Source organism: Harpia harpyja, chromosome 18 (assembly GCF_026419915.1).
Source record: "Harpia harpyja isolate bHarHar1 chromosome 18, bHarHar1 primary haplotype, whole genome shotgun sequence".
Classification (NCBI taxonomy): Eukaryota; Metazoa; Chordata; class Aves; order Accipitriformes; family Accipitridae; genus Harpia; species Harpia harpyja.
This window is the reverse complement of record NC_068957.1, coordinates 1,891,596-1,919,226: the sequence shown is the minus strand read 5'-3', so window position 1 is coordinate 1,919,226 and position 27,631 is coordinate 1,891,596. Positions and strand designations below refer to the sequence as shown.

At 38.5% G+C, this 27,631-nt stretch overlaps 1 protein-coding gene across 2 annotated transcripts; it reads left to right on the top strand.

The window, feature by feature from the left end:
* C18H8orf48 (chromosome 18 C8orf48 homolog) lies at positions 1 to 27,631 on the top strand. 2 transcript variants are annotated; one of them, XM_052813493.1, is made up of 7 exons: positions 1 to 289; positions 2,670 to 2,928; positions 5,197 to 5,319; positions 11,999 to 12,231; positions 14,767 to 14,919; positions 16,032 to 16,116; positions 26,228 to 27,631. In XM_052813493.1, the coding sequence occupies exons 1-7, from the start codon at positions 272 to 274 to the stop codon at positions 26,284 to 26,286; spliced, it is 930 nt and encodes a 309-aa protein (XP_052669453.1). In that variant the 5' UTR covers positions 1 to 271; the 3' UTR covers positions 26,287 to 27,631. The 2 variants fall into 2 exon arrangements, with proteins under 2 accessions (XP_052669453.1, XP_052669454.1); XM_052813494.1 differs by having other exon boundaries at positions 16,032 to 16,126.

The window sequence follows — 27,631 nt, the reverse complement described above, 5'->3', positions numbered from 1 at the left end:
GACGCGGCGGGACGGTCGCCGGGGCCCGGAGCCCGGTCTCGGTCTCTCCGCTCCCCTCGGCCGGAGCCCCCGCACCCCGCGGGGAGCGTGAGGCGCCGCGCCCGCCCTGTGAGGGTGGTCTGCGCGGCCCGGGCCTGCCAGCGGGGCCGGTCCCCTCAGCTGGGGCTCGGGGCTCAAGGGCCCCCTCCGTGCCGCCGCGGCTCGTAGCGCAACGCCCCGGGGCACCGCTCAGTGCTGAAGCGGGGTCGGTGCGGCAGGTGGCCGGTTCTCGATGCGCTGGTGGGCCTGGGTAAGGAGCCCCGTCTGTGGCGGCGGTGTGAGGAGAGGTGGGCGCCGCCTTTGCCCGGCGGGAAAGCGCGCCCGGAGGGGAGGGTGCCGGCTGTCAGCGGGGCTTCGGGGGGGGCAAGGAGCCGGAGGAGGCCAGGTAGGGATCTGGGCCCCTTCTGTGAGACGAGTGACTCGCCTTGGGAGCAAAACTCTCTGTCACGGCTGAGCAGGTTAATGTGCCTGGGGGGTGGCTCGTCCCTGGGACCAAGCCTGTGAGGTGGCAGGAAGGCCTGAGGGTGCTCGCAGTGCGCTGAGAGCATCTGGTTCGTGTTAGGGTTTTCTGAAAGGGAATTTGTCAAAGCGTGCGTTAAACAGCTTTGAAAAACCCGTGTTTTCAGCCTGGAAATGCAAGATTATGAAATGAAAAACAACAAACCGCCACCCCACCTCTGTTGCTCTTGGGTTTTAACTAGAATTGCATGGAGAAGAGTTTCTTAATTGGCTGGTACTTGGTGGAAATACGTTTCCACCACGTTTTTCATGTTTTTTTCACGGGTGTGGTGTGTTGCAATCACATTTTTGCCTCCTGTGAGGACAGAGCTTGGTTCCCTCAGGTTTTCTTCTAATGCGCTTACCATTTTCAGTGACAGTGTATCACAGCAACCTCTTCTTAGTGGTGAGTGAAGGTTTTGTCGCCATGTCTGTAAGACAAAGTGACTCTTAGAAAAGCAATTCACACAGTTCTGTGGCTTCTGTTTTTCAGAACCCTTACTGAAGCGCTAAGCTTGCTTTCTGCCAGTCTGTTAAGGCAGATATTACCTCAGCCTTGTGAGGAATAAAAGCTGTATGTTAGCAGCTGCAACTTTAAAGTTGGCTGTAAACATGTTTTATTTGCTATTTGTAAGTATACTTATGGCTTCGAAGTTATTTATCTGCTGATGATGTAACAAATACCTATTTTTCACTGTGAAAATTAGCTAATCTCAGTTGTATCTGATATGATGAAGCATTCCTAGTTCAGCCAGTCACGTTACTCGCTGAAATTCATCTTCTCACTCCTTAATGATCCATGTGCTGCTTGTGCAGCTGCAATTTCTTAGGTCAGCTGTGGGCTGGAGAGCTAACTGACTCTCTGTTTGCATTTCCTATTGTTTTTCTCCAGTAGACCTGATCTTAATAACCAATCTCCAGCCTGAATTAGTGGTGGTGTAATGAACAAAAGAATTACTTAGTGTTTATTAATGGTTGAAGTTTAGATTAGAACAGTTCTTTAATTTTTGGGACCATGTTAAAAGGAAAACCTTTGGACCTAGAAATTTGGCACTACAGGTTAGTTTTGGAAGTTTAGCCTTGGGAAAGAAGTCCTGAATTTGTTTTAGGGGCACAGGGTCTTCACACAGTGTGCAGAAAGACTTTGGCAGTAATGTGGCATATAAAACAGACAGCATAGCATATTCAGCAGTGAAATGGCCAAAGTCAGCACCTTTAAAACAAAGTTGCCTAAACCCCAGTAACAAACACCAAGTACAGTGGCATACGTGAATTTCTGGCATGACAGAAAGTGCCTTTGTCTACCTACTGTTACCACGTTGGGGTTCCCATCTTTCTGATGAAGGAGCCATGACTTACTCCTGCAAGCATCTTTCCAGAGGGATGTTGCCCATACATTTACTCTCCTTACTTTATGAGAGTAGGGAAGAAATTGGAGCAAAATTACTCAGGACAAAGTTACTTAGGTCCTTAAATACAAAGGAAGAGGGGGTATTGCATCATTCTAATAAAAAAGGGTAAAATAAAGCTTTAAAATAAATGTGTTATGTGATGGGTAACTATCTGAGGTCTCTTCTGTTTCTGGAGCTTGAATCTGGAGAACTTTATTTCTCTTTTTCACGTTGGGAGCATGACTCCTTATTTGAAAGCATCAGCTGGCTGATGCTTGTTATGTTTTCTTCTTAATTTTCTAGACAAAATCTAAGCAGAACAAGGAGGTTTTGGGTTTCTGAGTGGTGAGAGGCTGATAATAATCTGAAGGCAAAAAAAATACCATTTTAAAATTTTTTTGTTTGTTTTCATGAATGATTTTATCTAAGTGTTACTGTAATTGGCTACAAATTTGGGAAGAATGCTGCTCAGAATTCATTGCTAATGTTCAGTGATAACTGTGATTGTGTGCTTACCCAGTGGATCTTAATGCGTACTACTTTGATCAGCTGTAGTGCTTTGAAGGGTGTTGCCTTGATCCACTGCACTGATTAAGTAGTTGTTTTGTCCACCTGTTGTGGTAGCTAAATTGGGTGTGATCTGAGCTGTAATAGTCCTCCATGTGTCCCTGTTGCTATAAGCAATCCAGTCATTCTTCCTGTATAATTGAACCTGTTACATGCTTTTGTTTTTATTTGCAGTACTGCACCATGATGACAGCCTCAGCAGATAGCTCTGATAATTATGAAAAGTGGCAGATGGAATTGAGCCAGAGTTACAGTAGCTCTGGCTTGGACTATTCAGAAGATACTTTTGAGCCCTTCAGCGAGGAGGAAGAAGCCTGCTGGCAGCAAGAGAGCGAACCATCTGAATCGTATTGTTCCACAGAGAATTTAGAGGGGTCTGCTGTGTCAGATACATTGGAAAGCATGCCACAGTTGGCAGGCCAAAATCATGCAGGTATGCAGAGCTTACCATGCTTGAGACCTGTCTTTCATAGCTTTAAATTGGTGCAGTGGACCCTTGAATCAGCAAAAATAAAAATGTAAAAATTGCGTACAGTGTTTTTGCTGTGCAGAGCAACAGAACCTCGGTATGCTGACTAGGTCTGTGTTTTATGCTCTCAGGATTTGATGACAGCTATGGGCAGAAGGGTGTGATTTGGCCATGGAAACCTTTCCCTAGTAATCTTGTGATGCTGAAATTCTGTTGGCATGTTAAAAAAAATTCTGCAAGATACCTTAACTGAAGTACCATGTATGAAAAATAGCTGGGCTGTAAAATAATTTTTCCAAGGGCATAGGGAATGTTCCAGGACTTGAAATACTTAAGAGGGCTAGATAATGCCTTAAAGTTGCAGCAGATGAGTGATAAAAAAGCAGGCAGCAGGACATAAGCTAACTGCCTTAATGTCTTGTTAGGTTTTCTTCTGTCTCTGTAGGGTTCTCTGTCATTCTTCTACATTCTCCTTTTCTCCAAGTTTGGTCTGGTAAGTATTGTGAGTAGTTGAAGAGATGCATATTTTTTTAAATCTCTTAGTTTGGGAGCTTGTCAGCATATATAAACATTATAGCTTTAAAGATCAGCTACAACACATATATATATTTTTAAAAGTAGTGTAGACTTAAGATGTCTTTTAATGTCTATTAGCTGTTACTCTTGTAATCTGATTCTACTCAGTTCAACTTGATCAGCTGGCATATAGCAATATATAATTAACCTTGTCTGTACTTGAAAATTGGCAAGCTGTTTCTTTTTCTACTCTAGACAAGTCCAGTAGAGATGTTCCTCCTGTCCCTCATCCATCCAATGTTTTACTGTGGGTTGGTTTTTTCACTCTGCAGTAATAACCAGCACCATTATAATTTAGAATCCTTCTAAAATACTGTTTAGGCATGAAATCCTAACAATGCAGGACAAAATTTGCTGTCAGATGTGTATATGTGAATGTAAACCCTGTTTATCGTAGCACAGAATATAGCATTAGATATCAGTGCTTCAAAAATCTGAGTAAAGGTGTGATCATTGCCTTGGTGTCAGTTCATGCTACATTGATATAATTGAACAGTGTCTAGTAGATTTAACAGTTTTGCTTAAATTTTTTGGCTTTTACAAATGATAGGTTTTAATAAACCTTTTTTTTCTGGAGATACAACAAGTTTTTTTTTAAATTATTCCATGTCTAGCCATTAAAATCCTTATTTCTGGCATCAAGGAGTACATGCTAGGAGGAATCCTTGCTGTGTGTGTAGAGTTTTGTTTTTTTTTTTAATAAGTGTTACCATTTTTTATCTTTACAAGGTTAATGTTTCATAAATTTATGGAGTCTTCTGAATGCTACCAGTTAAATGAGAAACTAGGGAAATTTTGGGAAATTGATTGCTTTCTGTGGTCTATATGTTACTGAGAACAGCATACTTAAATAATAAAAACTATAGAAAACCCGTCATGCTGGTGTCCCCATAGGGACACATTATTTAATTGTATAAGCCCCCTGAATTTGCTATTAGCTCCCTGAAAAGAGTAGAGAGGTCAGGTGCTTCCTGACTGCTCAGTATTTTGAACTGCGACCACGCCATATGCATCTTGCTGTCGATGGCACTGACTTTTCAGACCTCTTAAGTCTTTTGTCTTTTCCCATCTATTTGCTTTCACATCTTTGCTGCTTCCTCATTTTCAGCAGACTGGAGTTGTACTGGAACAAGCTGGAGAACAGGGAGCTGATGCAGATTTTTTTTTTTTTTTTTTTTTTATTTCCCCTGTCCCACTTTATTTTTCACTTGGATCAATGCCTTGAGACAGTTGGCCTGAGGTCCCAAGAGTACTGGTGCTGCCACAAATGAAGAACCTATGGAGGGCTGAAAATAAGTGATGGGGCTGAATGAGGGAGGAGGTAGACTGAAGTCAAGTTAGCATTACAGATAAAATTGAGTGTGTCAACAAGCTCTAAGCAAGAGCCTCTTAATTTTTCTCAGTGTGTCCCATGTTGTCGTTCAATGGGGTGATTAGAAATGAGCAATATGAGATACTTTGTGGACAGAAGCTTGCTCAGCATTTCACCCTGAAATCACTGGTACCATCTGCATAGTCCTGTGGCTAGGGGTTTCTTTTCCCTTAACAGGGAAAACTGTCACATTCAAGTGGAGGATAATTTGCTTCCCACTTTGTTTTTCTGCAGTCCTGCTTTCTTTACAATGTGTGTTCAAAGCTACCTTTTTTTCATTGTAGATGAGCAGTCTGAAGTAGTGGATTCTGCAGCTATAGAAAGAGATGTCATGGGAAAAGGGGTTGATCTAAAAAATAAAGAAGCTGGCATTAAGCAAGACAAATCTGTCATCAAAACTCATGCTGGTGAGTTCAGTAACTTTAGTAGAGGTTATCATTCTTATTTCTTTTGAAAGGGGATGTAAACTTTTAACTAGACTTAAATTTTATATGCAAGCTATTAAAGTTAAGACAGGTAATTAGCCTGGCTTAATTAGCCAGGTAATTAAGTATGAAGTTTCTCTTTTACGCTTTCTCGGAAAGCAGTTTGTCTCCCATAACACACATGGCTTTGATGCTCCTGACATAGTGATGTTATCCTAGTGATGCATTATCACAAGATCTGGATAAATACATTAAAAAAAATGTATCCACATTTTAAATTTTACTGTAATCCTCAAAATTTAACTGGGCTGTTTAGTTTTTCTCTTTTTCTCTCCAGCTGTACAGGTACTAGGAGTGAGGGTTTTTTCCCTTCAAAATAAACATGACTTCGGATTTATTGTGTGAAGTGTTTTTCCCCCTGTTAATCAGTTGTGTTAATTAATTAATTACTTGTTTGCCATATTTTAGTTCCTTTCCCAAGCTGAGGGAGGCGGCAGGGCACCAATTTTGGCAAGAACAATAGAGCAGCTTTAACCAACACAATGGTCTAGTGTAGGGAGGAGTAGCAGGGAAGGGAGGAAGGAAGGATGCTGTTTGCATGTACTGGTTACGCAAGCAACTGTGAGAGCAGATGGTGGGATGCAAGTCCTGCTTAAGTCTTTCTAAAAAGTGGGTCAGAGATACTATTTTTAATTTAAAAAAAAGAGCAAGAAAGCTGTAGTTGAGTGAAAAATAATTGAAGCAGAAGGGGAATCTTCTTCAGTCTGTATGTACATGAAAAGTGAACAAACTCAGAAGTTTTGTAGGTCACCGGTAAGAGTGATTAACCAGGGAGATTCTTCTGCCTAGGTACTTCATGGCACTGCAGTTGCATACAAGTATCCTCAAACCATCCATATATCGTAGGAAAACATGACCTAAGATCATTTTTAGGCTATTCTTAATTGTATAGCTCATTCACAACGGTGGTGAGTCAATGTTATGAGTTCCTGACTCATCTTCAGCATTTATCTTTCTATTACTGGTTTTCCAAGACTGCCATGTAGTCAAGTGAGAAGACAGTTAATGTAGATCATCTCTATCATAGTAGAGAGGCTTCTCCTGGTGAGCTCCTCTGAGATAGTCTTCCTAAAATACATTACAATCTTGTGACCGTGTGATTCATAGAGAAGTTGAGAAGGACCTGATGAGTTCAGATTCATTGAATGAATGATAAACAGCAGTATAACATTGAGGAAGTTTTCCACCTCTGCAGAGCTTTCAAGGGAAAGTTACACATAGGATCCTCTTAAGCAGTTTCAGGTTTTTATAGTTCTGCACAAGGGAATATTCTGCCTTTGGTTTATGGACTTTGATGGGCAAGGAGATTCAGAGTGATCACTCAGTCTTGAGTAGCAAGTTCTGTTTCATTAGCTTGTGCTGATGTATGAAGTGATGCATTGTCTTCTGTCTGCCTGTCATACTGCTTGTCATCTTAGCAGCTAAGTGCTTTTCAGGTACATTGTTACCGTGCTTCCAACCACTATCAATATGAAGAGCACAAAATAAGGTTCATGCAAACACAGTGCACTGTCATGTGATTGACAAGTTATCCCCAAATTGATCAGCATCAATCATACTTAGCTGTGTACTGCATTTTTTATTGTGGAATATTAACATATAAACAAAATAAGCACAGCAACTTTTGTGTACTTGACATCTAAAAATGCCTGCTTCTCTTTGGCACAGTAATTCAGTGCTTGGTAGCCCCCAAACCTCTTGTTATTTTATCAACTTGGAGATATGTTTTTTTAAAATACAACAGAAGATGAGCTCAGCTGGAAATAGATTGCTGCAAAGTTAGTCCCCTCAGTAAATTTGGCAGAATGAGTGATATATGCACTGAGCATGCATGGTACTTTTGAATTTGTCTTCAGGTAATAAAACAAAAATTCTTTTTATTATCTTACTACTGATAGGGTTAAATGTGGTGGTGGTGGGGGGAATCCTGGTTTGCATATGGGAATGCCCTGGCATGTGATTCTTATTTTTCATAGTTTTCTTTGTGGGCTAAAAGAATTAAAACCTAGATGCTGGCCTCAGGAGAAGTGAGAAATTTTTGTCATAGTTGTCTTTCTGTCTTCCTCTTCTTTGGCCCTCTACCCCACAGTGTTGTAGCAACTAGCTGTTATTGGACAAATGCATCACAAAATGACTATAAGTCCCCAATTCCGTATAGATTATTCCAAAGACCAGTAGTCATCTTTAAAATTTACTACAGGAAACTGGAGTTCTTCAACTTAGATGTATCTGAAAGTTCAAATGGGGCTTTTTAATGCTCTGACTTGTACTGTATTCAGAAGTTTGCTCTCACCTTTGTTTGTAACATGTCTACATTAAATGTTTTGCTCGTTTATTTTTCCACACTGTTACCATGGCACTATTGCTGGCAAAACCAAGACAGTTTTGGTTGTTATTGTATGTTACTTAGAGGCATAGAAATGTTTGAGCAGCATCAGACAGTTACAGTTCAGTCAGTTTTACCAATTTAACCATTATTGTTATTATGATAGTGGTATCAATGATGGGAAGTCCAAAAGTGTAAAAGGCAAATAAATACCTGTGGTTTGTGGTGGTAAGGTGAAAGGTGCTGGCATGTGCCTGTTGACATGTGTGCACTCAGGGAAGTGTAAGTGTTTATTTTTCTGCATCAGATTTTTTTCCAGCTTGTCCAGAGTATTTCTGAGTAGATCTAGTTTATATTCACTTTGTGAACAAATTTTCATATGTCCCAGCATTTAATTATTGACTTACCAAATAGTAGTAGTAGCGTATTAGAAATATTTATTAAAAGTAGTAGTAGTCTATGAGACTTGAGAAAACATCCTACTGCTCTGTTTGGAGAAGGGAGCAGGTATCCGATAGTCTATACTGGCTCTCTTTCCTGTTCCTGAGCTGTTTTCAGCACCAAAACATACTGCTTGATAACATGCACAGGTTGTGGGATTCCTGCAGACCTAGTTAGGCCCTGAGATTCCAGACTTCTCTGCTGATTCTGTAGTAAAATAGTATTAATGTAGGCTAGATGGGGAAATTCCAACCAGCAACATATAAATGGAAACCCCTGCTTGTAAAGAAAGTTTGAGTTCATTAATGCCTTTGTGGAACTGGGAAAGAATGAGTTTCTTCCAAAAGACATGGATTCTGCAAGGTTCTTACTGTTGTCTCTTCTCACTAATGTTGGTGGAAACTGAGAGTATCCTTCACCATGCTGCAGGAACTTTTACTTGCTTTAAATTCGTATTTGTAATAAATAGCCTGATATTTCAGACTGTTTATATTAGTTCTGTGTTCTCTGCACAAATCTTTCAAACACTGTATTTGCTGATCGGGCTGTTGGCATGTTAATCTGAACTACTGCACTCAATTGTACAAATGTGATTTAGATAATTCTGAAAATGTTATCATGAGATGCAAAGTTAAAATCTTTCTGAAGAGTAGTTATCGGTTACTGCCTTTCACAATTTGTCTGTTTTACTTTTTTTTTTTCCTCTTAAAATAGAGCATTAGTAAGGCATAACAACAACAAAATGCCTGCCTATTTTTCCTATTAAATCGAAGTTAGACATCAAGGGAAAGGAAACTCAATAAAGATTTTCTTTGTTTTTCTCCCTCCACTCATACAGATTTAAAATGTCATACTTAAAGATGTAGTTGCATACAGAAAGAAAAATCTATTTAGGTCACTTAGTTATAAACCACACAGCGGGGTTTAGAATGTAGACATGGAGATTAGCTTATCTCCACTGGTACACGCTGAGTGCTTCTGTAATCAGAGCAGCTTCTTGGTCCAGTTTGTTGTGCTTTACCTTCTAAATATTCTGCGTGTTGTGACCTTGGTGCTATATGATACGTGGCTTTGACTTGATGTCTGTTCTGGTGTCTGGTTTTGTTGCTCTTGTCACCTGTTCCTGCCTTATTCCTCTCCAACAAAGAGGATGTGGGAATGCAGGATTCAGGGCAACCAAGCATCAGCAAAATGTACTTCTGGAACAGTAATGGGCACTGGCAGGGATTCTCTGTAGGCAGACGTGCAGTGACATTTAAGTCTGCCACCACAAATGGAGATTGAGCGTTCGAGCATGTCTAGTTCAAAGATGGAAAGGAGGGAATACAAGAAAGACAAAAGAAATAAAACCAACCACCAAAGCAAGTGCATAGATCCTCTTGTATGCATCTCTTTTCTTTCAGCTGAAGGACAGGTGAACCTTGTATACCTAGAAGAAAATCTGAAAGTGTAAATAGTCATTGTGCAGTTAAAAGATTAACTTTTCAGAATTTAACTGTGTGCTGACTTTTGTCATCATTTTTTGTTCTTCTTTCAGTAAAATGATAGTCCTTGATACTTGATAATTTTTATTCTTCCTGAGCTTATTTACTGTTAAACATGAATTAATATTAAACAAGTAACTTTTTGAAATTGGTTGTGCATTCAGGTGTAAAAATTGCTGTTCTCTTTGCTAGTGTTTCTTCTAATGTCTGTAGGTGCAAATGAGCAAATGGGTGGGTGTATGGCGGCACACAATTCATGCACTATTAGAAACCAGTTCTTAATTAAAATGTGCTTCTATATGTCAGGAGAAACTTAAGTGAATCAATTAGGCTGGTATTAAATTGTTACAAAATGTTCAGCATACCCCATGTGTTTTACTTATGCATTTGAGTACTCAACTTAGTATGTGTAAATGCTTTGTTCTAGGGTTTCTCCCCCCCCCCCCCAGTAACTTTTAAATCTTTTTATTCATTCTATGTGCAGCATATATGAATATGCCACTATTTTATTACTGTGATTAAACCCAGTAGTCGCACATGATTTACAGGGATTCTACATTGGAATTCTAAGGAAAATGACCTGATGACTGAAATAGTGGTTTCCACTCAAATGTTTATGATCCTACCCAAGAAAAATTTTTCAGTAAATTGCATTCTAAAGTATTGTTAATTCTTATTCATCTGTCTATAAACTATCACTATGTCTTTGTCTTTAGTCAATTTGATACATCATCTTCTAAGGAGGAATAAATTGCTTTATTATGCTTGATCTGAACTGTGGTAGTTGCACTTAAATCACATCTTTTCTTTGTTGACCATAAAGCAAAGCTCACTAATTCTTGCTTTGCCTGGTCTTAACTGTAGATCCACTTATCCTTTATACAGATTGGCTGCATTTCTGAAGAGATACTCAGTTTTCTTGCAAAATTCCACAGCTCTGTATTGTGTACTTGAGACTAAATTAGTCACAGCATATTTAAGCAAAGCTTTACGTTCATATTGTGCAGTGTTTTAAGGATTTGTGTTGTGGTTATGCCAAGGTACCCCACAGGACTGGAATGCCAATGCACTAGTTGTCAGACAAGCACCCTGAAATACGCAGTGAAATTTGCAGTGCCTGTCTAGAAGAAGTAAAACTGAACTTAATCACTGAAAATGAGTGAAACGGACAATATGGAGGGATTGTTTAAATGATATAATCATACTTCCCAGCTAAATAGGCAGTGTAATTTGTTTCTGAATACTTTGAGTTAAAACAAACTGACCATACCTTACCTCTGTAGTCATTATCAGTTGTCTGACTTTTTTTGGCTGTCAGAGTGGAGTCCTGAGAAGGGAACACTGTGTTAGCATTAGCTATATGCAAAGGTATTCACAAGACTTCTGGTAATGCTTACTGTAATGTTTTGTCTTCTCCTCGTTTCTCCTTTAATTACACACATTAAAGTGTTTTGTTGGGCTTCAGTAGTTACATAAAAGCAAAATCTGTGTAATAAAGGTAGAGAGTTACTCTCCCCTGTTTAAATAGTTGAAAACAGTGGTATCTCTTAAGGCCATGTAGTACTACACAGCATCGTTATATGCTGATGCTCATGAAATACTGTATTGATTGTGTTTAAGCCTGTGGAAAATGCATTGAGTGAAGTTGTAAATCCATCCTTACCTGCCCATCTGAAGTATAATCTCTCAGTTTTTATTTATTATTACATGCCACTTGGAAGGATAAGAGAAGAAGAAAGAGTGAAAGATATTGTTTAAACAAGGTCATATAAAGAATTTAGGAAATGATCATTGAAGCTTTAGGTGAAAGTATTTTCTAACATAATTGCATATCCTAGGAGGAAAAAAACTATAGGTTATAGAATATATTTGAGGTGTTTTCCGGAGTTAGAAGTAGACACTGCCTGTAATTTTTCAGTGTCTTGTGAATTGCTCTTGAGTTACTAGATGAGTAGCTCTCTTTAAATGTTAATCCATTTTGTTTTAGCAAGTTGTGGTTTCAGGTGGGAAGAAGCTAAACCTGTATTAGGCAGTCATTGAAACTCAGTTTATTTAATGTCATAATATATTTGTGCTGTATCATTAAGTAGTCTAATTCTTTAGGGTTCTTATCCCCTCCCCTCTTTGGAGACTATTCATAGGGACATTTATTGTTGAAGTTCCTACAGCTATCCAGATTTTTATTTAAATTCTTCACTGCTCTTATTACAGTCATTGCCTCTAGGCTTGACATTGGGTTTGTTTTTTATTAAATAGATAATATGAGGTCGCACAGATACAAGACCAGTAATTCTTCTCTTTCCCTGTTACAGTAATTGACACTTCTGTTTTGTTGATTTATGCCTGACAGAAATTACTGAATTATTAGATGGAGAACTGGATGCTCTCCAGTCTTTTTGCACCGTTAAGATAAGCAAGATGCGTCAGCAGCTGATCTCTAAGCAGGCAAATGGTGGCAAGTCAGGAAAGCTGCGGCATGGATTCACAGCAAAGAAACTGGAGACAAGTGACTTGAACTGCATTATTCCTGATCAGCTAATGAACAGAATCCGCCTGAAAAATATCAGAGAGACTGTTAAACAGGTACTGCAAGGAAGAAAAGAATTTAGATTTTGTCTATGCTTTTGGGAGAACCACTGGAAAAAAAAGCCGTAAGATAAGGATCAAATCAGGCAGACCTTACTGATGTCACGCTCAGGCCTCTGAAAGATTTTTTCCTTGATATCTCAAGGTTTACCTTTCTCATTTTTTTTTTGTTAGACACTACTGCAGAACTGTTGCTAGTAAATAATCAAATCATTATAAAATACTGTCTGGTGATAAAATAATGATTTGTGTGATTGAGCGAGGCTGGGATGGTCAGTTATTGCAGTCCACAATAAGCCCTGGATCAACTGAAGAAAAAAGCCTTGTTTTCTGGTTACGTTTGCAGCTGTTACTTATAGAAGTATTCTGCATACTATTTGATTGTGGAATCTTTGTGACTCCAGTATTAAAAGTATTCCAAAGGCAAAACCTCCCCCCTGCTCCCAGCTTTTAGACATTAGGTAATATTAAGAATTAAAACATGTCCGATAGAATCTTGGTTGCATCAGTTCCTTTATTAAGAAGCATCTGTATCATCTTTACACAATTCAAAGTGCTTTTCTTTTTCACCAGCCCGGTGGTTTTTTCCCACGATAGGATAGGCATTCTGACACAGCTCTTCCCTTCAGCTCTGCATCTAAGAGTCTCAAGACTGATATTTTTTTTGGCCAATGATACTTGTGTTCTTGCTTTCTGCTTGCAGATGGATTTGAATTATGTGGTTACATGGATTTGAGTAGTGACCATTACCTACAGATGCCTTTACCCGTAAATCTGGGCCTTGGCAAATGTCTATACTTTGTCTGAAATTGGTACAGAATGTCTGCGTCTGGGAAAGTATTTCTGATAAAGCAAAAAATGAGCTTTGAATAGTAATTAGTAATTTGTTTTGTTTTATCTCTATCACATTTGCTGGCTTTAGTTTATTGCCATATAGCATAGTAAAAGTGATAACATATTCTTCTGCAAAGCTTGTGGCAGGTGAGCAGGGACTAATATTTTTAAAGTCAGTTCTGGCATGATGGTTATTTCAGGCTTCCTGTTTGTTTAAATTGTTTTGAAATTTCAGCAATCTGCGTTCTTTCATTGTATTAATGTTAACCAACCCACCATCCAAATTTTGTAGAATTTTTACTGCCTCTTTATTTGACTTACAGTGTGGTAATACATTTTCTAAGAAAAGTGACTTTGACTCCTATGTCTATTTGCTTCTGTCTTTACCTCCACGTAATAACATTTTTATGTAGGGGAGAAGAAATCAAGGAAGAAGAAGACAGAGGGGCTTGAGATATGACTTTCTAGGATTGATTCCACTGCTTTTGTAGCAACTTACTGCATTTATGTAACCAGATGGAATCTGTGTAAATTAAATCAGATAATATTATTGATATTTCATAAATGCACAAATACTGGGATTTGCGTAGTGCTATTAAATAGGCTTAAGATTTCATGGTGGATAAACTAACATAGGAATTAATAAGTAGTACTGTTTATCTTAAAAGAAAATTCTACAATTTTGTTTGTATTCTGACTCAGAGCGGCATATAGGTATTTGAACTCATTGCTTCAGAGTTTATTTACCTCTTAGAATTCATGAGGATAATCATAACCTCTTAAAATTCTTAAGATAATTATAACCTCTGTGGTTGCTATTTAAGGCCTTATGTATACTGTCAGCATAGGAATGCTGCTGTTCCTATAGCTACATTGCAGACAAGCAGTTATATATGGTGGAATTACTGCTGAATTAACAATTGCTGTTATTGAATTGTGATGATCAAGTATTGGAAACATGGGGTAAAACATGTTAATTTAACTCAATCAAGCCTTCAGGAATTAGTGCATTTGCTATTGTGGAAGACTGGTTAGCATGCACAGGCTGACTTCTGGAACATCAGGTACTCATTGAGCAAGAGTAACTAACAGCTGGTGGTGCTCTAATACTAACACTAGCAAAATATGTATAGATTTACATTGGCAAAATTGTAATGTGTACTGAGCATCCACCCAGGGTCAAATGAGTTATACTAATTAAAACAAATTTTTTGCCAGTATAACTGTATCCTCACAGTTGGTATTGGCTGGTCACCAATGTGTTGCTTGGCAATCACATGACTTCTTTTTTTTTTTTTTTTTTTTTTTTTTACTGTTATAGTTTCTGTGGAAGATGTCAGTAATGTCCATGCAACCTCAAGCATCAGGGAGACTTTGCCTATTACAGGAAGAAATAGTATATTACAGATCAGTGCTATGGTTCTGAGATACAAGTAGATAATTTCAATGAAACTAAGTTATCAGTGCTGGAAGGGGTAATACCTGGGGAAAAGCAAATGTATTTAGTCTGAAAACATTCAGGCAGGCTTATTAAGATGATACTGTGACAAAGATTGTGAAATAATTCACAACTGCCTACAAAAGCAGATTTTTGTCTTTAGACAGTATCTATATCTGTATTTTTATTGATTGTTCTTAATGGAGTGGCCATCTTGCTAGGACGGACATTGCTCATTGCATCAAAGTCTCATGTTTCAGGTGACAGAAGCTCAAATCCACCAATCTTCAGTGTGCCCTGGCTGTTGGAAGAAGGAAGCAGAGCTAGCCAAGATTACCTTTCTCAGACGAAAGAAGATTCTAATGGAAAGTGCTTTAATCCAAGAGAAATTGGAAGAACAGATTTACTCCAGAGTAAGCAAATGTTGTTTAAAAAAAGTTGTCGTACATTTTATACATATTGTAACTAAAGAATCTGTAAGCCAGATTTCCCTCTGATTTATGGCAATGAGATCAGATTGACCTGAATGCAGTGCAAGTCAAAATAGAATTTGTCTCCATAGCATTAATAAAATGCTTGGGACTAACATACTGATCAAGTCATTTGAGCTGCCTGATTTATATAAGCTGAAGGTCTTTCCCAGGATGCCCTAGAATTGTTTTGGGTAATCTTGATTATTTCTCCACAGTTTTTCTGATGGGCTGCCCAAGACAAAATCGTAAACAACAAAATGATGTGACAGTAGGTAACTATGCCCATACTAGTCTTCCTTAGTCATCCTTCGGTGTAGGAGTCTCAGAATAGGACACTGCAATGTGTTATGGAGGCTAAGGCCTCTCAGATACACTGGGATTTCTTCTGTCTCTGTGTGCTGTCACAAAGATTCAACCTTCATTGTTAGGAGATACTTCTGGAACAGGTGGTAGGCCGTGTAAGCTGAAACTTAGAGAATTCCTTGGGTCTTCTGTGGCTATTCCTCAGGATGATCTTCTTCCTGAAGGAAGACCTCTTCTCTCACTTTTTGAAAGGGAGTCAGACTGAAAGCAGGTTGTTTCTGAGGAGTGGATAAGTAGTGCTTGCTGAAGCCCTGAGGTCTATCTTTCTGTGTTTGTGAGCAGGGTGGGAATTTGTACCACACGTTCTTTTTTTACCTAATAATGCCAGTCTCCTGATTTTTGACTCTCATTCACTCCATACCTAAGATTTGAGAACTTCAGTCTCAGGTGAGGTTTCACTTCTTTTTCCTCTTGTTTTTCTCCCAGCTTCCCTGAAAAGGCCAGCTGCTTTTTCCTTCCCCTCCTTAGGGAAGAAACCTGCTTTATGAGGCAGATCACTGGCCACACTGTTCAACAAAGTTTTTAAGCAGGATGCTTCAAAAATCCAGCAAAACTTTGCGATGAGTGCTGCCTACCTAGTTGTTTTTGGGGGACTGGTTGTAGCTGCCAATGGTAGACCTGTGATACAGGACATGAGAAATGACCGGAATACAAAACCAAGTAATTTCCATGTTTCCTTTTTATTTCAGGATGTGCTTACACTTATAGGAGAAGCACTCAGAAGCTTTCCCAAACCTTCAGAGGATCCCAAGAACTTATGGCAAAAGCTGAAAGGTCAGAAAACGTAAGGCCTGAAAGTAGTAAACATAACTCAAGGACATAAAGAACTGGGAGAGTCTTCTGCGGGCAGTCACATACTGAGTGCCAGCGATTGTGGATATAACCTGTTTTGTCAGTGATGAATTGGGTGGTGGTTTAATATTCCTGCAGGTGGAACCAGATATGCCCAGCATACTGGCATCTGGGTTACGATTCAACTCTTCATTCTTCCTAAATGCAAATGTTTCAATACGTTGTAATAGAACTATATAAGTTTTTCAAATTACGGAAGTCAACACTTTCTATTATTAATCTGACAAGTAATAAGTATTGGGTTTTGGGGGATTGCTTGTGGGATTTCAGAACAGCTCACAGCTGCTTCCATCCATAAGAAAAATAAATTATTCCGTTTTTCGGGGCAGGAAGGTGTAATTACTGGATTTCAGCTCAATCTTCGCCCACTGTCTCGTGTTAAATTGAAAGTGAGAGCCCCGGGTGGAGGAGAAAAAGAAGGTTGCAAAGTAACTATAGAAAGGAGTAAAATGAAATGGGGTATTTATAGAACTGAAATAATGAGACTATAACAGAAATTAATCAGCAAGACTGAGGATGCCAACAGGACAAGAAATTATAATAAATTAATTATAGAACCTATATAGGATAGGTGTCTAGGAAGAGAAAAAACAACATAGATTAAAATTGGAATAAGATGCCAAATAATGTTTTTGACTGTTTTTTGACTATACTTTGGAATTTGTAATTTTCTGTGATTTTTCGGGATAGCAAAGTCACTATCTTTCAAAGAATGTATCTGGGTGAAAAGTTGGTATTCAGTACACATGCAAATAAAATGCCTTTATGCTGGGGATCTCAGTGGGTTAGACAATGAAATCATCTTCATTGTAGCCTCAAAAGATACATGCTGATCTGTGGGCACAAATGCAGCCCACCTTTCTGATTATTGCTGACAGCAAGAGCTCATTGCATTGGTCTTGCAGTGACCTTGTGGCCGTTGGACTTGTGTGAGTCATGAAGTTACTGACTCTCATCAGTCTCTAGTTTCCTGACTTCTGTGCATTTAGATCTCTGAAGGTTGTGGAAATCTTGAAGGAATATCCTTATCTATGAACTTTTACTGAATTTTTGTTACAAAGCGAATAGGATTAAGTTTTACTGTTGCATTATATTTTCCCATTTTGGGACAAGAATATATCCATGTAGTTATTTTCTTTTGTATGCTTGCTATATATTGTTTATAAGAGTGCTTGAGGGCTGTTTAGCCTCTTATTTTCACTTCCCGCAAATCAATGGAAAACCTGAAAAGAAATGCTAGGATATAGAGGTAGATAGGTCCACCTATGTTAGCGAGTATCTGCCTTTTGGTGCTTAAAAACCTACCTTGAATGATTGCACTGGGAGGTGGTCCTGAGTAGGCCAAGCCCCAAGTGAGAACATAATGCAGCCCTAAGTTGTTCAAAGCTAGCTGTCCTCACTGCTTCATCGGCAGTTTCTTCTAGTTTCTTGTAAACAGCAGGTTTGATAATCCATTGAAAATATTCCCCTAAGCTTGGCTTGAATCTTTGAATTGTCACTGCAGGTTACATAGCTGCCTATATAATGAATAAACTGCTGCTTGTTTCTTACCATTACTCTATAATCCTTAGAAATGTTTACATCCTGTAAATCTCCTAGCTTCCAGTCTTACAACCCTTTTCTTTTTAGATACTCCATCTCTGTTCCTTATTTGCTTTGGACTACACTCCCTGTTTCTCTTGAGTCTTTTGAAGGCTCTAGCAATCTGCCTAACACTAGGCAAAGGCTGCCCATTATTCCATGTGAAGTCTCATAAGGGCTGTCAAATATAGAAGTGGTGATCAGGAGCTGAATCCTTTGAAAATGTCATTTTGTTGTTATTGCCAATGAACACAGCTTTCAGCCCTTACAAAAAACACAGAAAGTGACTTCCAGGACTCTAAATATAGATTGATTGTTTTCATAAGTAAAAGACGACATTTTGATATTTTTGCTTTCAGTACATAAATGCTTTCTAGAAATACTGAAATACTTCTTTGCAACTCTTGCCAAGCCTTTATGTAAATACGTTGAACTATGAGCTATTTGGGTTAGGCATCTGACAATATTTGTCTGTAAAATAGTATTCATACTTGCACAGCACAGTGGCTGTATGGTTCTTGTTTGTTTGCATAAATGTTACAAAGACAATTCAGATAGCTCCTCTGAAAAATCAAAGCCTATTTTGCTTATGTCTGCTGCACGCGTTTTCCTACTGCTCAGTACAGTTCTTTCACTTTTTTTATCAAGAATGTCTGAGATCTGAGTGTTTCTCTTCTGCTTTCTTGTAGCAGCTATTAGGGATGTACAATGGAATGAATGATCTGAGTCTCTAATTTATTTTATAATCCTGCAGTGTTTGAGACTAGAGATCCAAAAATTCTGACGTGAAGGACGTAGGGAAAAAAAAAAGTAGATAATGTCTTTTCTCTTTTCCCCTCACAGGAGCTCCCCCCGCCCCTGCCTTCCTCAGTAGTAGATTTTTCTTTTGATCCAAAGAAACACTCTCAAACTATGATCAAGAAATATTTATTCATCTGCTCCCTTGTTTGTGCTTGCTGGGGCATAAAAGGAGCGAGGTGGATCAAAGGTGATTCATATGATAAGCAACTGTAGTACTGAAACAAATCAATCTGCCTATTAAAAGTACTTTGGCGCTTTTGCTTTCTAGCTTTCATGCTACACATAGTTGCATTATTTAATCTTCTGAATGATTTGTCATGTAGAGTTTATTGCTCTGAACTTTGTACAAATACAGAAGGGGTTTCGTGTATGCATTGTTTTATAATATGTGTATGCTGATAACTGGTTTCATGATGTTATACTTTATAACTGACCCTTTGGATAAAATTACATTCCTCAAGTTTTCATTAAAATCAGTTTCCTGTGGACTGCAGCAATGTAATTTCTAATTTCATTTGCCCTAGCTTTCTCTATAAAAAAAATTAACCTGGCTTCAAGGCTCAGTCATTCCTTAGTCTTGTTTCTAACCATCTGTTGGGCCATGGGACTTTGTATTCGTTTCTCCTCTAGGATAAACTGCTCATTCACAATAGGCTACTAGCACATGTTTAAATGGGAATGAAGTTTTAGTGCAATTATCTTGCCTGGATGTGAACTAGGAACAAAGATAAACGCGTTTGAATACTGATTTCCAGCTACTTGCAAAGTATGTAATCACAGAATGGCGGAGGTTGGAAGGGGCTTCTGGAGGTCATCTAGTGCAACCCCCTGCTTGAACAGGGTCACTTAAAGCCAGGTGGGATCTGGTCCCACTGGTCCAGTAGTCCTTACATTAATCTTGAATCTTTTCTCTGAAGCTATACTAAAAACTGAAATGCTTCAGGCCCCATTGGGGCCGCTGCCTTTCTGTAAATCCATCTCCCCAGTCATGGCTTTGTTGTGTGGCAAGAGTCAGGGTTTTTGGGGGGGGGGGGGGGGTTTGGTGGTTTTGGGTTTTTTTTTTTTTGTTTGTTTGTTTTTTTAACAGAGCCGGTTTGATCAGCTTCCAAGAAGAGGAACTGGACCCCTTTATTCATATTGGGAGCTTGACAAAAATTTTAGACTGGTGGCACTGAGGACAAGGTTTTGCTGCTGGAAGGGATCATGTTCCTCTGCGAAATTGTTAGCTGACACAGCGCCCAGACTCTTCTTCAGTAAAAACCTGAATTGTAGCTTTCAGTGCAGTTATTCCAAATCATACATGCATACTCCAGCAAGAGCTGGAGTGCTTCCAGCTATGTATTTTTAAAGCATTTTGAAATATACTTGCATTCTTCAAATTGTAATTTTATTACCATTCAGTATGATTTTCAGAGAATGACTTTTTATTGTCTCTACTCAATAAGAGCTAACGTAGACACTACGTGCAAATTGTTAACTGCCTGCAAGAGTTGGTATTCTAAATGCCACTGTGTTTAAAATATGTTTTTAAATTTTGTGAATACATATATTAATCTTATGAATGCTACATTTGCATTGTTTTTATGCAACTAGCTAACTGTTCCTTTTTCCTCCACAACTGATTCTGAAGATCTTAGCCTGCACTGACAGCAGCATGATCTGTATGGGGGGAAGCTGGGAAATGAGGGGGAGTGTATACCTTCTGTCAGTAAGGTATTAGGTCCTCTATCTTTCAAACTACCTATAGAATTGATCAGGGTACCTTAAAAAAGAAACATTTTCCAGCTTCTGGGCATGGATATTCACTGCTTATTTATTTATTTTGTAATAAAATAGTACTGTTTGTTCTCACATAGACTAGTGTGTATGATCCATAAATGCGTTTGTAAAATATATTTGTAGCATGTAACAGAATCCTTTAGAATATTCTGTGAAAATTCATATTTTTAGTTGATAGCACTTTAAGAACATTTACATCCTTCATCTTGACATTTTTAAATAGAACATTTTTTGCCTACAGAAGTAAGTTTACAGCATCATCACAGTATTATAGCTTGTTTAAAAATACATACAGCATTAATGGTAATTGCAAGCAAGCTATATACTTGAGCAGGGTTTTTTGTTTGTAATTTTACATGTGTTCTACTTTTTAAAACAATTACGTATATTAATATTACATCCATCACTTTGTTAGAAAATATTACTTATATATGTTACTCACAATAGATCTGTCATTTTTCTGTGACATAATATTACAGGCTATGAAAATAGAAACACACCATTGTATGGTTGGTTTAAAAATAATTACAAGCCTAGTTAAAAAAGTGTGTTAGGCTTGCTCTTTCCTTGGTAAGTTAGGTTCCACTAACGCTGGATGTCCTTAATCCGCTTACGGTTGGAATGCCACTAGCACCTCTCGGCACTGAACCTTATGTGAAAGAAATACTGACTTACCACCTGCCAACAAATTTAGGGCTTGGTCCTGCATGCTTTCTGCATGGAACTGTTGCTGAAGACATGAAGAGTTCTTCAGCTACAGGCTTGCAGGACCAGGCTGCTACTGCTGAGTATCTGTGAATCTGATTTACTTAAGACTCCAATTGGATTTCAAAATCTGCAGCCAGATGATTAGATCAGTGCAAGACAACACAACTTCACCGATTTTTATCAGCTGTGTTGTTTTGCATTAGCCAAAATCTGACCTTTTTGCCTTCCATGGGCCAGTGGATTTTTGAAAGAGTGCGAGCAACAGATTTAAATTTACTGTTTTAGTAATACAATAGAGATTAAAAATACATGTTTGCGTTGGTTTTACTTTGCACAAATGAGGCTAAATATATAAATATATATATGTATAATAAAGCGGTAGGAAATCTCCAAACTGCTAACAACTCTTATAAATGAGATAAAACAAGGATATATTTGCTTGGAAATTTCATAGTTGCCATTCTTTTATTATTTTCATTTTCAGGTAATGCAAGAGTATTTCATGGTGGATCTTTTTTTTTTTTTTTTTTTTTATGAAACAAGTCCAGGCGTGCTTTGAAAAATGCTCTTTTCGTGGTCTTTCTGATACTCCTCTTGTGCTTTCTGCAGTTTTTTACCTCTCAGTTTCCACTTGTGAAAACAGTAGGTTACTAGGGATGTCATTATCAAAGAGAAAATAATAATCAGCACTATTATCAGTGCAATAGTGGATGAGAGGGACCCCTCTAGCTGCTTAGTTTCAGTGTCTGTTGTGTTTAGTTTAGCAAAGTTTTCATAGTCTGTTGAGGCCAGAAGTGTAGGTACAGGAACTTCTTTGAACTTGAGCCTCATTGGGATTCAGTAGTTGTTCTCACTCAGTCAAAATTTCTGAAGAAGCAAGAACTATGATTCCCTTGTCACCTGTGTCATTCGTAAGACAGTTTTCTCCTCGGGTTCTCCAGGCATAGATGAGGCTCAGAAGCTTTGTTTGTTTGTGAAGCCAGGGAGCGTAGGAATAACAGTGTGTGTCACAAAGTTTACAGCACAGGTCATCTATATCCGAAGTTGTGTAAGTCAGAAACGTGTGTGCACTGTTGTTGTCTTTATCAAGGGGTGGGGGAGAGTTGCTTAGCTGACTGCCAGTTAGTGATTCTTTGTTTTCTTGAAGAGATAATTGAAGAAAATCGAATCAATTTTCCAGTAACATTGTGGTGGCAGGGCTTATCCTCAGGCTTAAAAGAAAAACAAGAACTGCAACAAGTGTAGTTTATATCTTATGAATTTGTTCAGTGAGAGTTTTTTTTTTTCTTCACCCAAATATTCCCAAAAGAGAGTGAAATCAAAGGCATATTTTTTTACTGAGGGGCAGGCTTGGTTTTGCTAACATCACAGGCATTAACAAAATCAGCTACAAAACAGAAGCTCTCATGTTAACGAAGGGTTTTTATTTTCCCCTCTTCTTTGATATTTGCTCTCAGACGTGGCTTGTCTGGAGAGGATTTTGATTTGGGGTTTTTGTCCTCGTTATACTGGAGTTTAGAAGATGTCCTCACTGATTGCAAATCTGGAATCTGGAAAAATGACCTGGGTGAAAAATGACACAGGATTATTTAAGAGGTGAACTCCCCTTAATGCAGTGAGCTGTAATCTAGAATTTAAAAGCCTTACTCTTTCATAATTCTGATAGAATTTCAAATACATTTAAGTCATTTGGCTTTGGTACATGCTGTGTGTGACAAATCCTAAAAAATTTACTCAGCAGTTCTGAAGTTAAGAGCTGATCTGGAGAAGGTGAAGAGCTGGTCTGCCCTCCCCCTTCCCTCTTCTGTTCCAAAACCCATTTTAGAGTTAAATCTGATGAGGAACAAGGCTGGTCTGCTCTTACTGATTCCTACTTCTACTCAGGACAGTAGGATTTGGCCCCAGGATATTTTACTTTGAGGAGCTGTAAGCACTTTCAGAGCTATTTATTTCAAATAACAGATTGCTCTAAACCCCCTCCACCCTACTCCCAAATGGTTTGTGGCCAAAATTAGGTTTCAGAAATCTTGCAGCATAACTGTTTGTTTGGAGATGCTCTGTTTGATAGGATGCAATTGTAATCCATCCTCTTTATAGAAATCTGTGGTTCATCCCACTCAGGCTAGCAGAGAACTGAGGGTTTCTCTTACTAATTAACAGCACGTTCTTCTTTGTAATAGAGACTGTTTACTATAGATTAGCATTCTGTTGATGTTAAAAGATGTAAATGAGCAGTTCTTGCCAGTTTGGAACAATATGTTCACATAGTCAAACATAAATGTTGATTTTAAAGAAAGTTGAAAAGCCAGATTTTACTGTAGTTTAGGACAAAAAACCCACTTGTTTGTAAAGCTGATTGAAAGTTCATTTCACATAAGGGAACAAGTGCAACATACCACATCTTTGATGAATGTCTACCAGTTGCACTAGTGGCAAGTTGTATATCAGGAGGTTATGACAATAGACTGTTTTAGTGCTACTTGGCTATGTATTCAACATCTTTCTCAAGTAGCCTAAAGAAAGAAACTGTAATAAAAGAACTTAAGAAACTGAGCAATGCCCTTCTGATTTATGGAGTAGCTAAGTGTCCACCACCCACATGAAAGTCCAGGAGGGTGGAATGTCTCAGCACTAATGAAAATAAGATCTTGTCATACTTGCCTGAACCTGTATCTCATCTCATCTGTATCCACAGCTATCAGATTCCTATGGGGAATATAAAATATATAAGATATAAAATCATTAGGCATCTGGTACTGTTCCAAGAAGGTGAGTGGATGTTATTTGTAACTCCATATCACCATCAGTTCGGGTATGTGTATTTTCAAAAACAAAACAGGAATCCTTTTAAAATCTTAAGTCTGCAAAGTACTGCTTGTGCTTCAGCTGCATTTTGGGAGAAGGAGACTGCTTTTATGGACAAATCCCTGCCCTTCAAAACAATGTCTGAAGAGTCTGTTTGTGGCTCTGCTGCAGACTCTTGAGTGACTATGACCAAACCACTCAGTGTCTGTGGGTAATACGCAATGCTAGCACCACTTTCTAGTTTGCCTTGCTTTTAAGCTTCTTGAGGGTAAAGAATGCTTCTTCCTGTTGCTTGTGGATGAATTGGTGAACCAGGTTGGCAAGCAAAGGGTGCAGGGCTCTTCAAGAAGGGCAAGGAGGAGCATCTGGGGAAGTACAGGCTGGTCAGCCTCACTTCAGTCCCTTGGGAAGGTAACATAGCAAATCTTCTTGGAAACCATTTCCAAACATATTAAGGATAAGAAGGTAATTGGGTGTAGTCAGCATGGATATATGAGGGGGAAAATAACCTTGACCAACCTGGTAGCCTTCTATGATGAAATGATTAGCCCAGGGGATGAAGGAGAGCGGTGAATGTTGTTTATCTTGACTTTGGAGAGGCTTTTTACACTCTCAGCCAGACCATTTCATAGACAAACTGATGAAATATGGACTGGGTAAATGGGCAGTGAGGTTGATTTAAAACTGGCTGAGCTGCTGGTCTGAAAGGGTTGGGATCAGCAGCACAAAGTCCACTTGGAGGCAAGCCAGTAGTGGAGTACCTTAAGGATTGATATTGGGGTCAGTGCTGTTCAGTATTGTCACTGATGACTTAGAGCACATACTCAGCAGGTTTGTGAATGATACAGATCTAGGAGGAGTGGCTGATAAACCAGATAGCTGTGCTGCCATTCAGAGGGGCCTCAACAGGCTGGAGAAGTGGACAGAGGGGAACCTCAGGAAGTTCAACATGGGGAAATGCAAAGATCTGTCCCTGGAAAGGAGCAGCCTCATGCACGAGAACATGCTGGGGGCCAAGTGGCTGGCAAGCAGCTTTGCAGAAAAGGACCTGGGAGTCCTGGTGGACACCAAGCTGAACATGAGCCAGCATTGTGCTCTTGTTGTAAAGTCCAATGGCATTCTCACCTGCATTAGAGTGTTGTCAGCAAGTTGAGGGAAGTGATTATTCACCTCTCTTCAGCACTGGTGAGACCACAGGACCAGTAGAGGTAAATGGCTTAGCATCAGCTCATATTGCAACATCCTACTGAGATTTCAGTTTTTGAGAAAGAGTTGGACCTCTAGTACTCAAATTTTGAGAAGACTCTTCATGTTATCTGTAATCGTTGTATTAAGTACACACTCATATACACACACAGCACACACATTTCGAGTTGGGTCAGGTTCCATCTACTGAAGTGTCAGTGTCAACACATTCTCATGAGGAAACTTTCCATTAAGAAATCCCCAAACATTCTGCATTGTTCATGCTCTAGTTTAATTCAAACAGTAGACAATAAATTATTCTTAGATTGTTTTGTTGTTTTTGTATGAGTCATAAGTCTTCAGTGTATTTTGAGCATTAGGAACATGCCAGCTAGTATCTCAGGACTGTGCACATTTAATTCTCATTGATATTTAATAAAATATATTAGAAAGGTTCAGGTATTTACAAAAATAATTTGAGTGATTTTTTTTTTTTTGGTCTGGAAATACTGACTTGTTGGAAGAAACTTTTCATGAAAGCATATTAGAATATCTATAAGCTGAATACGTTTCTAAACCTTTTAATGAAATAGTAATGTTTTACTTTGATACTTACATAAGCGTAGGCTTTTGATGTAGTACATGTCCTTGCCTAGAGATGGACTTTGCTACTGTGGCTCATGTTTTCGTATCTTTCTGTTTAGTAAGCTAATGTTTAAAGTAAAGTACAACTCAGTATAAGATTTTTGAGGTTTTTGTGTAGTTTTTGAGGGTGGAAAGTAAGAGCAGGTTGGATGCAATTTATATGAGAAGAACAAAAGAAATTTCAGTAACAAAAATCAGTGTCTCAAATATTAATTCAGATTATTAGCATCTGTCAAATACTGAATTACTGAAAAGAGATAAGAACGTTGATCAACAGGTTTTTGATTTGACCGAGACTCATCCCTTTTTAGAAGGGCAAAACTTGCCTCTGTTTGCTAGTGACTTGGTAATAATGACGTTATCAGTGTTATATTAAAAAGAGTAATGATGATGTGCATGGAATCCTTAAAAAAAAAAAAAAAAAAGTCAAAATGCCAGGTGGGAGACCAGACTTGCATGAAGTTTTAATTGGATATGGTTTGCTTTTTTTATTGTTAGGATAACTCTGTTTTCTGATTCTGTGTTTCAGTTAAAGGGAGGACTGAGTTTGGTGAATGTCTAAAATCTTCAGCTTCATTGGAAGGATGAAGGCCAGAAATTATACGTGAGCTACTGCAGTTTTGTTGTTTTAATAGGAAACTGATTGTACATACCTGACCCTTAGGCTAACTCAAACTTCCTTTGAATTCCTGATGACATTGATTAAGAATGGTTAATAAGGATATGTAAACCAGCAGCAAGTGAGAAAAATGTATAATACTGTTCTCAAATTAACACAAAAATGTCTTTCCAAAGTGAAGATGTCTGACCTGAAACTATAAACCTACTCCTTGTGAATTAATGTGAAAAATCTCTTTGATTTCAGTAGTAGGAGAATCTTTGGTTTCTATCTTTGTGTGTCTTTCTCATGTACTCATCCACCCGTACATACACTGTGCATTTTCAAATGTTGAATTACTTCCAGCGTTTATATTGTCTTAAATATATATTGGCTTTTTAATATAGTTTTGGGCTTGCTTGCTTGCTTGCTTTCTGCCTTCAGCTTATTTGTAAATTTCCCTGCTGCCTTTCAAATTGTCTCTTCCATTTTTATTGCATTGTGGAAGAATGTGCCTCCTTTCTCTAAATTTGCATCTTTTTGATGTAAAAACATTGGTATGAAATATATCCATCATGTTGTAAACCTGATATGTAAATGATTCTTTTCTCCTCCTCCAGAGCTAGCATAGCAAGACATCTACTAATACACTTCTGCACAAAATTGCAGATGAAAGCCAGAGTGGGAGTGAGAGCAAATGAAAGCGGGGATAAGGAGGAGGGAGGGAAGGAAGGAAGGAATGGGAGAAGGAGAGAAGGCAGGAAACACTTAAAAGAGCACGTAGTGACATGTTTTAGCCACACTGCTTATTTTTTGCTGCATCTTCTATAAACTCATGTGTAAGAACGAAAGGCCAGATTTTAGGAGTATTTTAAATTATGTACATAAGACCGCCCTTGCCATTTTCAGAACCCTTGGACATACTAGTACACATCTATCTGTCTTTATCTCTGGATGCTTAAAATACTTTTGGAAATTTTAAGGTTTTGATCTACAAAGTGCCAGTCAGCTTTCAGCTGAGAGCGAGCTAGGCTTCCTGTTTCCCAGTAGGTTCTGTGTACTTCGGGAGTATGGGCTTAAATAATAAACATTGGGTTGTTACAGAACGATGCTTCAGGTATGTTTGTAGTGTCACTGGGTTTGTAGGTGTTAAACACCATAGATTTATCTGAGAAGTCCTAAAATCAAACTGCCTCTCTATGCCTTTGTCTGCTGTACTGTTAATCTCAAAACAAAATAGAAGAAATTATCTGTGTTAGATATTTACACATAGTCATCCTTAGAAACTTAATTTGCATAAACCCCTTGTGATTACATCCAGTGAGGTAACTGGCA

Coding starts and splice junctions, on each gene's coding strand:
- C18H8orf48 (XM_052813493.1), top strand. Junction 5,320..11,998: donor TGTCATCAAAACTCATGCTG/GTGAGTTCAGTA, acceptor TATGCCTGACAG/AAATTACTGAATTATTAGAT. Junction 16,117..26,227: donor CTTATGGCAAAAGCTGAAAG/GTCAGAAAACGT, acceptor TCTGTGTTTCAG/TTAAAGGGAGGACTGAGTTT.